The sequence below is a fragment of the Arachis hypogaea genome, chromosome 1 (genome assembly GCF_003086295.3).
Source record: "Arachis hypogaea cultivar Tifrunner chromosome 1, arahy.Tifrunner.gnm2.J5K5, whole genome shotgun sequence".
Taxonomy (NCBI): Eukaryota; Viridiplantae; Streptophyta; class Magnoliopsida; order Fabales; family Fabaceae; genus Arachis; species Arachis hypogaea.
Genome location: NC_092036.1, coordinates 100,941,649 through 100,957,088, shown reverse-complemented (window position 1 = coordinate 100,957,088; position 15,440 = coordinate 100,941,649). Strand labels below are relative to the sequence as shown.

The 15,440-nt window shown below is 33.2% G+C and overlaps 1 protein-coding gene across 1 annotated transcript; it reads right to left on the bottom strand.

Moving 5' to 3' along the window:
• Nucleotides 1–3,662: 3,662 nt before the first annotated feature.
• Nucleotides 3,663–6,964, bottom strand: LOC112703390 (acetate--CoA ligase CCL3). Its single transcript, XM_025754815.3, has 3 exons — nucleotides 6,564–6,964; nucleotides 5,204–5,791; nucleotides 3,663–4,739 (listed from the first exon to the last, which is right to left on the bottom strand). The coding sequence occupies exons 1-3, from the start codon at nucleotides 6,774–6,776 to the stop codon at nucleotides 3,843–3,845; spliced, it is 1,698 nt and encodes a 565-aa protein (XP_025610600.1). The 5' UTR covers nucleotides 6,777–6,964; the 3' UTR covers nucleotides 3,663–3,842.
• Nucleotides 6,965–15,440: the final 8,476 nt, after the last annotated feature.

Genomic DNA, 15,440 nt, shown 5'->3' with positions numbered 1-15,440 from the left:
GACGAGAGAGAATTTGAGTTGGCCAGAGACGGGAGGAAGAGAGAGTCGCGATGGAGGAGCTGTTCACCATCGTCGTGTTTGCTGTTGCCATCAACGGAGCTCGTCGTCAAGGGAGCATCATCGACGTCACTGCTAATGAACTATCTCAGTCCCTGTTTTGGTCTTACTCAGCCTCACACCCCCTTCATTTTTGTCTCTAAATTAGCACCATTTTTCCTTGTTCTGACTCCATTTGTGAAACTATAATACTTCTACCTCTAATCTGCTGTATTTTGTTCTTTTCTTACATGCTCTTGTTTTAATTGCAATAATATATGTCTCTGTTTTAGTACTATCACTCTACTTTTGTTGTGTTTCTGCTGTAAATTATCTTGAATACTGGTATTGGTGCTGTCATAGAACAGTTAGAGATGTTGATGTTATGATTACATCTGTGATGTAGTCATGGAAGTTGCTGCCACCGTCTCGGTCCAAATTCTATGCTCTTTCGGTCCATTCTATTCCAACCTCTCTCACCTTTTAACTTGGCACTCCGGGTTCGGTTTCTTTGATCCCTTAAGACCAATTTGTAAGTAGGCTTTATATTTATAATTATTTGGCTTTATATCTATAATTATTTTGATATATGCTGCTTGAATTATGACTATACTTATAATTTAACAACAAAGGATTTGAATTTGATTTTAATAATGGATTTATTAGAACTAAATATTTATTTGTATGAAAATTTAGATTTTCAATCTGCACATGAGACTGTATACATGTTTGATGACGTTTTGTATTATTTTAGAATATTCAATTTTATTTGAATATGTGTTTTTGGAACATTGAATTATTATTGATACTCACTTATATACTCTGAATTTGTAAAGTATATTCGACATTTCATATGATTGAAAAAGATTTTTGATGAGAAAGTATTATTTGATTTGATTTGATACTGTATGTATTTGAAAGATCAAAGATTGGTTGTCATTGAAATTATATGTTTTGAATTGGTTTGGGAGGCTCGTATTAGAAAATTGTAGTTAACGACGGTTATGACGTTAACCTAGATGTATCTGGCTCTGATCTCAACTAGTAAGGGCGTTGCTAGCCTAACGTGTAGGCCACACGTTGGATCTGTTATTCCTTACGAACACACGAGAGGAAAGGGCTACCCTTATAGGTGGAGTCGCCCAAGTGTGGACTTTTGATTTTATTTCTATTTGAGAACTCTCTAATTGATTCACTTATTACTATCAATTACTATTTTCTAATTAAAGTTACTTTGATAATAATGTTTATATGATCTCATGTGGATTATAGATGTATTGTCTAGTCACTGAGTTGCAAAACTCACCCTATTTTTCTAAAAATATTTTTCAAGAATAAAATACTTGACTACGTGAGATTTTCTATTCAAGAGTCACGATCTGCAATAAGTACCTATTCTTTCTCGAGTTCCTAGATGTATATACTCCATATATCACAGGCAGGATCCAACCATTCTTAATTATTTTAATTTTGTTAAAAATGTACAATTATTTATTTTAGAACTTGAAAAAAATATTTGTAACTTTCTTATTCAACTTATATTTGAGACAGTTAGGCTTGCTAGGAGACTATTTTTCTGAGCGCTGGTCATGACTTATTTTGGGTCGGGTTAGTTCGAGTTGAAGGTAAAATTAGAACCGAACCAAAATTCAATTGGTTCGGATTTACGTTTTTTTGTATATGTACCTTAACCAAACCAAACCGATTAAGAACGGATTGGTTCGGTTCGAGTAATTGTATACCCAATGAAACAGAAATTAAAAAAAAAACAAAATTTTTATTTTAAAAATTTTGTAAGTACAATAAACATATAAATTAATAGAAATAATCAAAACATGTTAAACATATTAAACATCAAACACATTAAAAACCAAACAAATTAAACACTAAACACATTAAAATCCAAACATGTTAAACAAATAAACACCAAACACATTAAAAGCTAAATATAAAAGTGCAATGGAGAGAAACTCAAAATCATTAAAAGGCATATATATATATTTTAAATTTTTATTTTTTTATTTAGTTAATACATAGTTGGGTCCACGGATTGATTTGAATTCGGTACTCCTAGAACCGTTATCCGAACCAATTACTAGAAAGAGTCATTGGTTTGGTTCGGATCGACCCGATTACCTATGAGTTCCAGAATCAATTTAATTAATTCGATTCGGGTTCGGACGGATAATCGGATACCCGCTACCCGTGCTCAGAGGATATAATTAAAATAAAATTGGTAAAAAAATTAATCAATAAAAGTTATTTTTAAACTCTTTTTTCTTTGAGAAGTGCTACACATAAAAGTCATTTTTGTTTACAAGTCTTACAAGTTGAACTTAACACGCGCGTTACTGAATCATCTTCACGTGTTTTATCTTCGTTTCCTTTTTTACGAAAAAGAAGAAGAAGAGACATAGAGAAAGAAGAAGCACAAAAAAAACGTGAAAACGGCGTGAATATAAATGACTTGTATGGAAAAGCGTTCTCTCTTTGTCTTCGATCTCCTTCTGTTTTTTCTCGATTTTCATAGTTTCTGAAATCAAGTTTTGAAATTGTTTTGAAGATGATGGAATTTCAGAAATACACTCGAACGATTACAAAAATACATCCAAACGATTACAGAAATACATCCAAAGGATTACAGAAATATACCCAAACAGTTACAGAAATACACCCAAAGGATTACAGAAATACACCCAAAGGATTTAAGAAATACACCCAATATAGGAGGAGACAATATATTTCTTCTTGAAATCTTTTAATGTTTTGCTGGTTAAGGATGAGACACATGACAGAGACAATCTAGAAAAAAAATTTAGAAGAACAGTAAAACCGTACCTTGAATAATGTATCTTCGTTTTTCTAGTGATTTTGATGAAGGAGAAAGAGAAAACGAAAAGTGAAGAAAAAATTTCAATAAAAAAAGAGGGAGGAAGAGGTGGTGTTTATGACGATGATAACGAGAGAGAAAAATTACGAAAAAGAAGAAAAAGAGACACGGAGGAAGAGGAAGAAGAAAAAGAGGAAGAGGAAGAGGAAGCACGGAAAAAGAAGAAAAAAAAAAGGCACAAAAAAAACGTAAAACAGCGTAAATATAAATGACTTGTATGACTTATATTAAAAATCACTTGTACGTGGAGAATTACTCTTTTTCTTTTGTTTAAGTTATCACCAGCCAGGCGCTCCCTTCCCATATACCTAGGTCATGGTCAAGCAAATTCTAGTATGCAGAGAGGATAACTTTCAATCAATAAACTAGTGCCCTGTACCTCCCATGTAATTTGGCCAGCTTGCTAGATTGATTATCTAATACGCAATTGTCATTCCATTTTTTAAAAATTTCCCGAGTACACCGGAACTTCGAGAATCGAGATGTTAATTGTTACACGACATTGCCGAAATGCCTTCAACGTTTATTGAAAAACAATTTATTTGTTCTTGATTCTTCTCCCTCGTGAAATAATATGGAATTTATCGTTTAAGTCAAGCAACTGTGGGGTAGGGACAAGAGTGTTAGTTAAATTAAAACTCTCGGTGATTACTAAACCATTATTATATATAGTTCATAACAAAAAAATTATTATTTTCAATACTTAAATACATAACTTCTTAATTTAAACTTATCATTTTCAATAAACTTACATTTATTATTGTTATTATTATTATTATTACACGAGTTTAATTTATAAAAGGTGTACACTAATTATTATGACAAAGAAACCTTAACTAATTAGTACATTCTTGAAAACACAAAGCAAGGACTAATAGCAACGTTTATTTCGTCATGATCTCTGTTATAATGTGACTTACAACTTGCTGATCTTAACAGGTCCCATCTCTTTAGCCTTGGCCCTCAGCAAATGCTTCTGAATCTTCCCAGTAGCTGTCTTAGGTAAGGGTCCGAAAACCACTGATTTTGGGACCCAATAAGCAGGCATCTTGGCCCTACAGAACTTCATTATATCCTCAACAAGACGCTGCTCGTTGCTAGCATCCACTCCTGGCTTCAATGTCACAAAAGCACAAGGAGACTCACCCCATTTCTCATCTGGTCTTGCAACCACTGATGCCTCAAGAATTGCAGGGTGTGTATACATAACATTCTCAATCTCCACACTGCTGATATTCTCAGCACCCGAGATGATTATGTCCTTTGATCTGTCCTTGATTTCTATGTATCCATCTGGGTGCTTTACGGCGAGATCACCCGAGTGAAACCATCCATTTGCAAAGGTCTCTTCATTGGCTTTGGGATTCTTTAAGTATCCTTTCATCACAACATTGCCACGCATCACAATCTCGCCAATGGTTTTGCCATCAGCAGGAACAGGTTGCATTGTTGTTGTGTTAACCACTTCTAGGCCTTCCAAGCCAATGTACCGAACCCCTTGCCTTGCGTTGAGCCTGGCTTGGGTTTCAGGGGGAAGCGATTCCCACTCTGGCTTCCAGGCACAGACTGTGGAGGGGCCATAGGTTTCTGAGAGGCCATAAGTGTGAGTGACGCGAAATCCTCTTTGGGACATTGCGGCCAGAACAGAAGGAGGAGGAGCAGCTCCAGCTGTATTAACATGAACAACATGAGGCAGAGGAAGGATGGTGTCTTCGGGTGGTGCATTCACTATTGTATTGAGAACCACTGGTGCTGCACAAAAATGAGTCACTTTGTACTTGGCAATGGCTTCATACACTGCCTTAGCTGCTACCTGGTTAAAAAACACAAAAAAACTATTTGATATCAATATCCATAACAATAATCTCAATTAGCTAGATTTAAAGAAAACAATAACTATATGTATATCATAGATGCAAAACAGCATAGGCACAATTTTCAACTAGCATTAGTGATAAGCTTAAACTAGAATCAATAAGGCATGTGTAACAAGTTAACTTCATTTTATTCTGGTAGAAACTCATGTGCAATTGTCTTCATACGAAGTTAATAGTTGAGAATCGTTAGATAACAATTTATTCAAACTTGTCAAATCACTTAACAGTTCTCCGCTATCAACTTCACACGAAGACAACTGCATCTAAGTCTTCATCATGTTTCCCTCACTCAAATAAAAGCATTAGACATTCCCTCACTCATATTTGAATGCAATTTACATTCAAGGACATAAATTCGTGGAAAACGACACATTTTGAAACAGAAAGAATATTAGTTTACCTGACGAAGGCATATGTTAGTACCACATAGAGCAGCAAGGGTCCAAGTGTAGCACCAACCATTGCAATGAAACATAGGTAGTGTCCAAAGATACACAGCTCCTTCATTCATTCCCCAAATAACAGCACCACTTAGAGACATAAGATATGCTCCTCTATGGTGTAACACCACACCCTTAGGACTAGCAGTTGTACCAGAAGTGTAACCTAATGCAATACTTTGCCACTCATCCTCCGGGGGTTTCCATGCATATCCAGGGTCACCACTCTCAAGAAAATCCTCATATTCAATTGCTCCTTTTCCCTTAGCATATCTTAGTTGCTTAGGATCACAGTTCTCATCACCAATCACAACTAAAAGTGGAGGCTTGAAGCCTTTGGTTTTATCAGACCATATTTTCAAAGCTTCCTCTGCTAAGGTAAAGAACTCTTGATCCACAATTACCGCTGATGCGGAGGAATGACCAAGAAGGAATGCTATGGTGGATGCATTCAACCTAATGTTAACAGGGTTCAATACTGCTCCTGCCATTGGAATTCCAAAATGAGCTTCATACAGAGCTGGAATGTTGGGTGCAATAACAGCAACCTGCTTTCACATTGGTATAAGAAATTAAACTTGGCATTAGTATTGATATTGATTAATCATCAACGAAAGAAGAAAAAACACGACAACGGAACGCCAGCATGGAACAATATCGGGTAAATTAGGATTATATAGTGCTTCCATTAGCATTAAACATTGGACTTTTAGAGTAGTGTGATTATTATTCCAAGTCTTAGTTGTTGAACTTTCATTAAGGATAATAAATGTGCAGAACATGTTCGCTTTATCAACTTTATTTTCTAAAATGTTACAAATTTTAAAAATTAAACTTATAATTTATAAATAATTTATTACAATGTTATTTAAAAGAAATGAAAAATATTATTCGATCAGTACTTTTTTCTTCAATACTAACTAATTTTCTATTTTTTATGCTAAAAATTATAGTCTCAATTATTATTTAGATTAGCTCTTAAAAAATTACTGCAATACGGTACAACAGAACAGAGCTATTTGTTGATCTCTTATCTATGTAAACATTGATGTTACCTAGATTATTTTTTTATTTGTATTTTTTTATATAGTAGGAGTACATAAAGAGTACATAGTATATAAAAAAATAATCTAGGTAACAATTGATAAAAAAAATTGCGGCAAATTGACATACTATTGATTCCGTGAACACTAAAAATAAGAATTTACCGGAATGAGATGACAAAATATAAATCCGAGCAAAGCAAAGCGAAAAGCGAAAATCTCACAAACTGTTTATGCAGAGAGAGTAAAGAAGTTGAAGTTAAGAGAGAATACTTACGGTGTTGCCGAGACCGATGGAACGATTGTTGAGAGCAGATGCGAATCGACGGCAACGGTGGTAAGTCTGTTGCCACGTGTAGCGACGGGATCCATGGATGAGGGAGGCTCTGGTGGGGTGCACCTGAGCTGCTCTCTCCAGGAACCACATCGGCGTCAACGCTGTGTAGTTGGCAGCGTTCTTGGGCAATTCGTCTATGTCGCGCGCCACCATCGTCGCCTATGCACTGCACCTCGCTCTTGCTCTTTCTTTTTGGCGCTCTGTGTGTGTGTGTGTGATTTTTTGCAAGTAAAAATGATTAAGACAGAGATGAATGGCAAATTGATTGTTAACTCGTTATATATATATGAGAAGAAAATATTTCTTTGTTTATTATATTATCGGCGGCGTTGCCATGCTGCGGCTTAGAATAAGTATGATTTTTCATTATATTGAGAAAAATATTCAAAGGATAAGTGAAATTAATAGTTAAATTAATTAAATTATTTAATAATTTTTAAATATTAATTTTATTATATAAGTAACTAATAAAAATAAAAGTTATCATATATTATTTTTACTTGTTATGATGTTTTGTTTATTAAAAATATATACTAAAATTAGGTATAAATATAAAATATATTAAAAAAATTAAATACATATATAATAAATGATTTTAGTATAAAAATTTTTTTTTATATTATATTACTGTATAAATGGATTTTTTTGGCCATGTCAAGTAATAAAAAATGGTAATTGATAATCTATTTTAATGACTACATAAAAATAAAAATACATATATTTAAATATTTTAAGAATGACACCTTTAAAATGGCATGATGCCTATTTATTTATTTTGGTGAAAAGTATGATAGCTATTGGCAAATCTTGTTATTACTTTCATTTAGGGGTGGCAAACGGGCCTAAACCCGCCGGGCCGGCCCGCATAACCCGCCAAATAAGGCGGGCTGGGCTGAAAAATTGGGACCGCCAAATAGTAAAAGCCCGCCTAACCCGCACCGCTTAAACCGCGAGCTTTGGCGGGCTTTGGCGGGGCGGGGCGGGCTTCCCCGCCGGGCTTGAGATTTTTTTAGCCTAGGGTATTTTTACAATTTTTTTACCAAAATCCAACTTTCCCCAACCCAAACTTACAAAAGAATGAAGATGAAAATTGAGTATTTTGGATTATATTTATTTTATTTTAGAGACAATATTTATAATTATGTCTTGGATTATCTTTATTTTATTTTGGGAACAATATTTATAATTATGTTTTGGATGAAAACTTGGTTTATAATTATATTTATTATATATTTATAATTACAAAGATTTTAATGTTTGTGAATATAAAAATTATAATTTGTTTATACTTTTAGAAATTATAATAGTTAAAAGTAAAAAATAGGAGAGATTTTTTTATGCCTTTATATATATTATTTAATAGTTAAAAATAAAAAAAAATATAATTTGGCGGGCTTAGCCCGCCGGCCCGCCAGCCCGCCGTTAGGCGGGGCGGGCTAGAATTTTGGGACCGCCTCATTAGACGGGGCGGGGCGGGGCGGGCTTCCCCGCTTGCCATCCCTACTTTCATTCATGATAAACGTAGTTTATCAAATTTATATTTTACCCTTTTACCGAAAAAAAAATTATATTTTACCCGTAGTTATAATTTTCCAACTTCACCAATCCATTTATATATTGAAAACAAAAATATTATTTACACGTTAAAATTAGTTATCAAAATTAATTATTATAAAATTATGTGTAAATATATATAATTTAAATTATTTTTAATATGTATTTTATATTTTAATATATATTTTATTTTAATAATTAATTTTAGTAACTAATTTTAATATATATAACATATTTGTATTAAAAAACACTACTTACTTTTTTTTGAAAAAGAATTTTATGGGTTATTGCCTAAGCAAAACTTAGCGCGTTTTATTGTAATTTTTAATTATATTGTTGTGATAAAATAGCCTAAGGTGGATACCCATTTTTTATAAGACTTATAGAAGCTTATGTCTCTGATGATATTACACACAAAAATAATAAACAATTTTCTCTTTTTATATTTCTTTATTTTATATTTGTTACCACTTCTTTATTTGTTTATTTAGTTATTTTATAACACGTTATCAGCACGAAACTCTAACGAAATTTTAGGAAGATTCCAGGTAACAAATTTTCATTATGTCAAAACTCTCCCATCTTGAATATAATGCTTTTGATATATTTAAAAATAATTATTTATTATGAATATAGATGCTGAAATCCATCTTGATTCGATGAATCTTGGAGATACCATTGAGGCTGAAAATAATACATCCCAAAAGGATAAAGCCAAAGCCATAATTTTTCTTTATCATCATCTTGACGTATGATTGAAAAATGAATATCCCACATTAAAAGATCCAGCAGATCTGTGGAAAGACCTTGAAGAAAGGTACAATCATCAAAAGACGATGATACTTTCTCAAGCCCGATATGTTAGAGAAAATTTTCTCGACCTTTCATGTCTCGAATGTGCTCCTGCAGCAGCAGTATCGAGAAAAAGAATTTAAAAATATTTTGAGTTAATCTTGCTTTTTCTTGTTGCTGAACGCAACAATGAGTTACTTTTGAGAAATCATGAAGCGCGCTCAACTGGTGCCGCCTCATTTCCTGAAGTAAATGCGGCAAATCATTACCCCAAAAGAGGTAAATGGCAAAATTTTAGTAACGAGAAAAATTATGGAAGGAAAATGAATTACGTTCACAAAGGATCTCACTAGAAGTGGGATAAAGAAAGAAACAATGGGTAAAGTATATCAATTGAGGATAAATGCTTCCGTTGTGGTGGAAAGGGTCATTGGTCACGTACCTGTCGTACCCCAAGGCACCTAGTTGATCTTTATCAAGCATCCATGAAAAAGGATGACAAAAGAAAGGAAACAAATTTTGTTTCAAATGATAAAAATTTCACCACTCATTATGATGTATCTAATTTTTTTAAGGATTCTGAAGGAAATATTGACTATTTGATCAATGATGAAATAGTTTGATATGTGTATGTGTTTGTTAAGTATTCATGTGAATAATTTTACTGTGCATGTACTTTTACTCATTTTATTATTATCATTTGTCTTTGAAGAAAAATAACAAGGACATATTCTGAAGATATTTGCCTTGCACATAGTGCAAGTTCACACACTATTCTTAAAAGTGATATATTTTATCCATCTTGTGCCAAAAGAGGAATATGTTAATACTATTATTGGCTCAGAAAATGTGATAGAAGGCTCCGGAAGAGCTATAATTTTGTTTCCTAGAGGAACAAAATTCATAATAAATAATGCACTATTGTCTACCAAGTCTCGAAGAAACTTGTTGAGTTTTAAAGATATTCGGCGAAATGGATATCATATTGAGACTATGAATAAGGAAAATCATGAGTATTTATGTACCACAACTCATGATTTAAATAAAAAGGTTATATTAGAAAAGTTACCCTCACTTTCATCTGGATTGTATTATACTAAGATTAGCGCAATTGAATCAGATGCCATTGTAAACTAGAAGTTTACTAACCCAAATGATTCATAACTTGGCATGATAGATTGGGTTATCCGGGAACAACCATGATGAGGAGAATTATTGAAAACTCTCACGGACATTCACTAAAGAACCAAAAGATTCTTAAATCTAATGAATTTTATTGTGCTGCATGTTCTCAAGGAAAGTTAATTTTAAAGCCATCACCAGTAAAGATTGGATTTGAGTCCCCTGAATTCCTAGAAAGAATTCAAGGTGATATATGTAGATCTATTCATCCACCATGTGGATATTTTAGATATTTAATGGTCCTGATAGACGCATCTTCGAGATGGTCACATGTGTGCTTATTATCTTCTCGCAACTTGGCATTTGTGAGATTATTGACTCAAATTATTCTATTAAAAGCACAATTTCCAGAAAATCCAATCAAAGCAATTCGTCTTGATAATACTGGTGAATTTACTTCCCAAGCTTTTGATGATTATTGTATGGTTAATGAAATAAGTGTTGAACATCCAGTAGCTTATATTCACACACAAAATGGGTTAGCATAATCGCTTATTAAACGCCTCCAATTAATTGCTAGACCCTTACTTATGAGAACAAATCTTCCAACCTCGGTTTGGGAGCATGCTATTTTACATACCGCAGCACTTATTCGTTTGAAGCCAACGAGTTACCATCAGTTCTCTCCTATGCAATTAGCTTTTGGCCAACAGCCAAATGTTTTCCATTTAAGAAATATTTGGGTGTGTGATATATGTTCCCGATGCACCACCTAATAGCACCAAAATGGGACCCTAAAAAAGATTGGGGATATATGTTGGATATGATTCTCTCTCTATAGTGAGGTATCTTGAGATACAAACTGGAGATGTATTTAAAGCCCGGTTTGCAGATTGTCATTTTGATGAATCAAAATTTCTAACATTAGGGGGAGAGAATAAGTTTCATGAAAAGAAACTTAATTGGAATGTATCATCCTTGATGCATTTAGATCCTCGATAAGGGCAATGTGAACTAGAAGTTCAAAAGATTATACATTTGCAAAGAATAGCAAATGAATTGCCTGATACATTTTTCGATACAAAGAGAATAACCAAATCTTATATACCAGCGAAAAATTCTCCAATTCGAATTGATGTCCCAGTTGGACAAATTGCCACCAAAGCAAATACATGCCAGAAGTGTCGCAGGCCTGTTGGTTCCAAAGACAAAAATTTTTGAAAGGGAAAAGAGGTAAATACTATTCCTGTTAGAAAATACATAGTAGAGACACCTATAGTTGTCTAAAATTCTGATATAATTTTAACGCCAGAAGACGTTCAGGTACCTGAAAGTTGTGAAAATGACGAGATCTCGATAAATTATGTCTTTACAGGAGAGAAATGGGACCAAAATAAGACAATTGTCAATAAAATATTTGCATATAACGTGGCATTAAATATCATACATGAAAGTAAGGATCTTGAGCCAAGATCAATCGAAGAATGTCGACAAAGGAATGATTGGCCAAAATGGAAAGAAGCCATGAAGGCTGAGTTAGACTCACTTGCAAAACGTGAAGTCTTTGGACCTGTAGTCCGTACACCAGAAGATGTAAAACCTGTTGGATGCCGGTGGGTATTTGCGAGAAAATGAAATGAGAAAAATGAAGTTGTGCGCTATAAAGCCCGAATTGTGGCACAAGATTTTTCACAAAGGCCCGGTATAGATTTGTTGGGAATAAGACACCATTCCCCCTTGAGAAAACACCTTTGACAGAGAAATAAAATAGACACAATCACAACACAAGAATTTAACGTGGAAACTCCAATTACCGGAGAAAAAACCACGGCCGTTGTCAAATGACAACCAGAGAATATCACTATGTGAAAATTGTTACAACACATAGACTTCTTTCTCTCACCGGCACCCCAGTACGCCCACACTCTCTCAAAGCAAATATCTAACTACACCTCACAACACTCTCTAATCAAAGAGTACAGAGGAAAAGAAAAATCAGATACAAGCTTAAAGTGTTTCTGACTGGTGCAAAAACAAATGGAGAACTTAGCCTCATATTTATAGCCTAGGCCACCCACTCCATTTGCTATCCTAAGCAATGTGGGACTAATTCAACCAAATCCTAACAAGATTATGAAGAAACGTATTTCCCTGTAGTGGATGCGATAACATTGCGTTATTTGGTCAGTTTATCTGCATATCATAAACTGCAGATGCATTTAATGGATGTGGTAACAGCCTATTTATACGGCTCATTAGATCGGGATATCTATATGAAAGTCCCTGAATGACTAAAGATATCTAAACCATCCGATGAATATTCGCAAGGGTTATACCCAGTCAAATTGCAAAGATCTTTATATGGTCTAAAGCAATCTGGACAAATGTGGTATAATTGTCTTATTGAGTATCTGGCAAAAAATGGATTCAAGAATGATGATATATGTCCATGTGTTTTCATAAAGAAAACTGCATTTGGATTCATTATAATTACTGTGGAACTCCTAAAGAGATTTCAACAATTATAAAAACTCTAAAAGAAGAGTTTGAGATGAAAGATCTTGGAAAGACTAAATTTTGTCTCGGTCTGCAGATCGAGCATATAAAAAATGGGATCTTTATTCATCAAGCAACATAAACAGAAAAGATCTTGAAAAGATTTTATATGGATAAGTCACATCCCTTGAGTACCACAATGATCGTAAGATCTTTGGATGTGGAAAATGATCAATTCCGTCCTAAGGAAGAAAATGAAGATATCTTTGGTCCTGAAGTACCCTATCTTAGTGTCATTGGAGCACTAATGTATCTTGCTAATAATACACGACCTGATATATCATTTGCTGTGAATTTACTAGCAATATATAGTTCCTCTCCAACCAAAAGACATTGGAGTGGAATCAAACAGATCTTTTGATATCTTCATGGAACGACTGATATATGATTATTTTATCCCTATGGATCCAAGTCACAATTAGTTGGCTATGCAGATGCTGGCTACTTGTCTGATCTACATAAAGGGAGATCTTAAACAGGATACCTGTTCACATATGGTGGTACAGCTATATCATGGAGGTCCACGAAATAGACGATAACAGCAACCTCCTCTAATCATGCTGAAATACTGACGATTCATGAAGCTAGTCGCGAGTGTTTTTGGCTGAGGAGTCTGATTCAATATATTCTGTCATCATGTGGACTGATTGATCATAAGATAGCTCAAACTGTCCTGTTTGAAGATAATACAGCATGCATTGCTCAACTTAAAGGCGGATACATCAAAGGTGATAGAACAAAGCATATTTCTCCTAAATTCTTCTTCACTCATGATCTTCAAAATCAATGGACAATTGATATCCAACAGATCCGCTCAAGTGATAATCTGGTCACTCCCAAAATCCTCCTTTGAAAGATTGGTACATGAGATTGGGATGCGTCGATTTCGAGATATTAAATGATGTCGGCAAGAGGGGAAGATTGTACTCTTTTTTCCTTGGTCAAGTTTTTTTCCCATTGGGTTTTTCTTGACAAGGTTTTTAATGAGGCAGTCTCTATCACAAAGGATATTGTACTTTTTTTCCTTCACTAAAATTTTTTTCACTGAGTTTTTCTTTAGTAAGGTTTTAACGAGGCAATAATCCTAAATGATCATTCAAATGGGAGTGTTGTGATAAGATAGCCTGAGGTGAATGCCCATTTTTCACAAAATTTATGTTTCCAAAGAGAATCTTATTTAATGTAGTTTGAAAAACTACTATTATATACGCCCATAAATAGAGGCTTATGCCTTTGATGATACTACACACAAAAACAATAAATAATTATCTCTCTTTTTATGTTGTAATACTTCTTTCTCTTTCTTTATATTTCTTTATTTTATATTTGTTACCTCTTATTTATTTATTTATTTATTTATTTTATAACATATATCTATTAGACATAAATTTTTGCTTCTTAGTTTAGTTATCTTTTACTTTTATAAGTCAAAGATTATTAATAATAAATATAATAATAAAAAGTAAATATTTAATTCACACAATCACAAAGGTCGAATAAGTGACAAACATTTAATTTAATTTAGTCGAATTATCGATTTATTCGTCTATCTATATAAATGTGAATTTTTATAAAATAATTTATTAACCAATAATAAATTTATTAACAATTTTAGTTCTTAATGGATTGGATGAGAATACAAGTCAACAACACAAATAAATAAAGAGAAAAATAAATAAGTGGCAAACAAGTTTGGTTAGTGCCTTAGTGGGCTTCTCAAATATCAGCTTCAGCGGTTGTTGTCCACAAATTTGAAAGAGATTCGTTTGTGATGTGTGTATGGCGTTATGCCGTTATCTATCTCTTTACCTAAAAAAATGTTTGAGCACTGACCTTCACCCAATTATCCCTAGTCTTTTGGAACGAACTTGTTTTTCTACGCCATACGAAGTTTGGGTAATGTTGGGCCTAAGTTGGGCCTAAGTTGGGCCAGGACATTTTTTCTACATTTGTTCAGGTTATACAATCATATATCTTTATGACAAAAAAAATCATATATCTTTTCTTATATCTTCTTTTTTTTTTTGGCCAAACGGATTAAACAGCCCCAATCCTAGGCATTATACTCATATTTCACACGACCACACAACACATTCACATATATTACCATGGGTACTATGAATTTTTAAACAACAACTAACCTCAGCTGAGATTTAAACCTGGTACATCTTAGAGTAAGACAAATATAATTGCCACTCAACCAAACCTTGGGTGCATCTTATATCTTCTAAACACAAATTCACCGTTAATCGAAAACTAAATATGTAAAATCTACCATATTCAAGACCCAAAAAATAAAAAATAAAAAATAAAAAATAACATTAAATGCGTCTTTTTTCGAATTTTATTGTAGTTCTGGACGCAACAAAAAAAAAAGAAAAGAAATATTATTGATGTAATTTGTAATTAGAATTAAAACAAAGTGAATATCAATGTGGAATAGAGAGAAGTATTAAGTTAAGGAAGTCTCCCACCCGTGAATGCTAACGTGATTCGGAAAAAATAAATATTACAATGCTTTATAAAATTAATATGTTATTATAAGTGTAAAATATAAAAAATATGTTTTTAAATTAGAAATATTCATATAAAATATAGAAAATGATAAATTAAATTGTTTAATTAATAAAAAGTGTATTGCTCTTACTTAATAAGAACCGATTAAAGATGAGTTGAGTTTTTTTTCAGAATTTATTTTTCACAAAAAGTATAATAATATTTTTGTCTAATATTGACAATTAGAATATTTTGAAAATTTATGGGTGAATTTAATATGCGAAGAGCGTGTTAGCA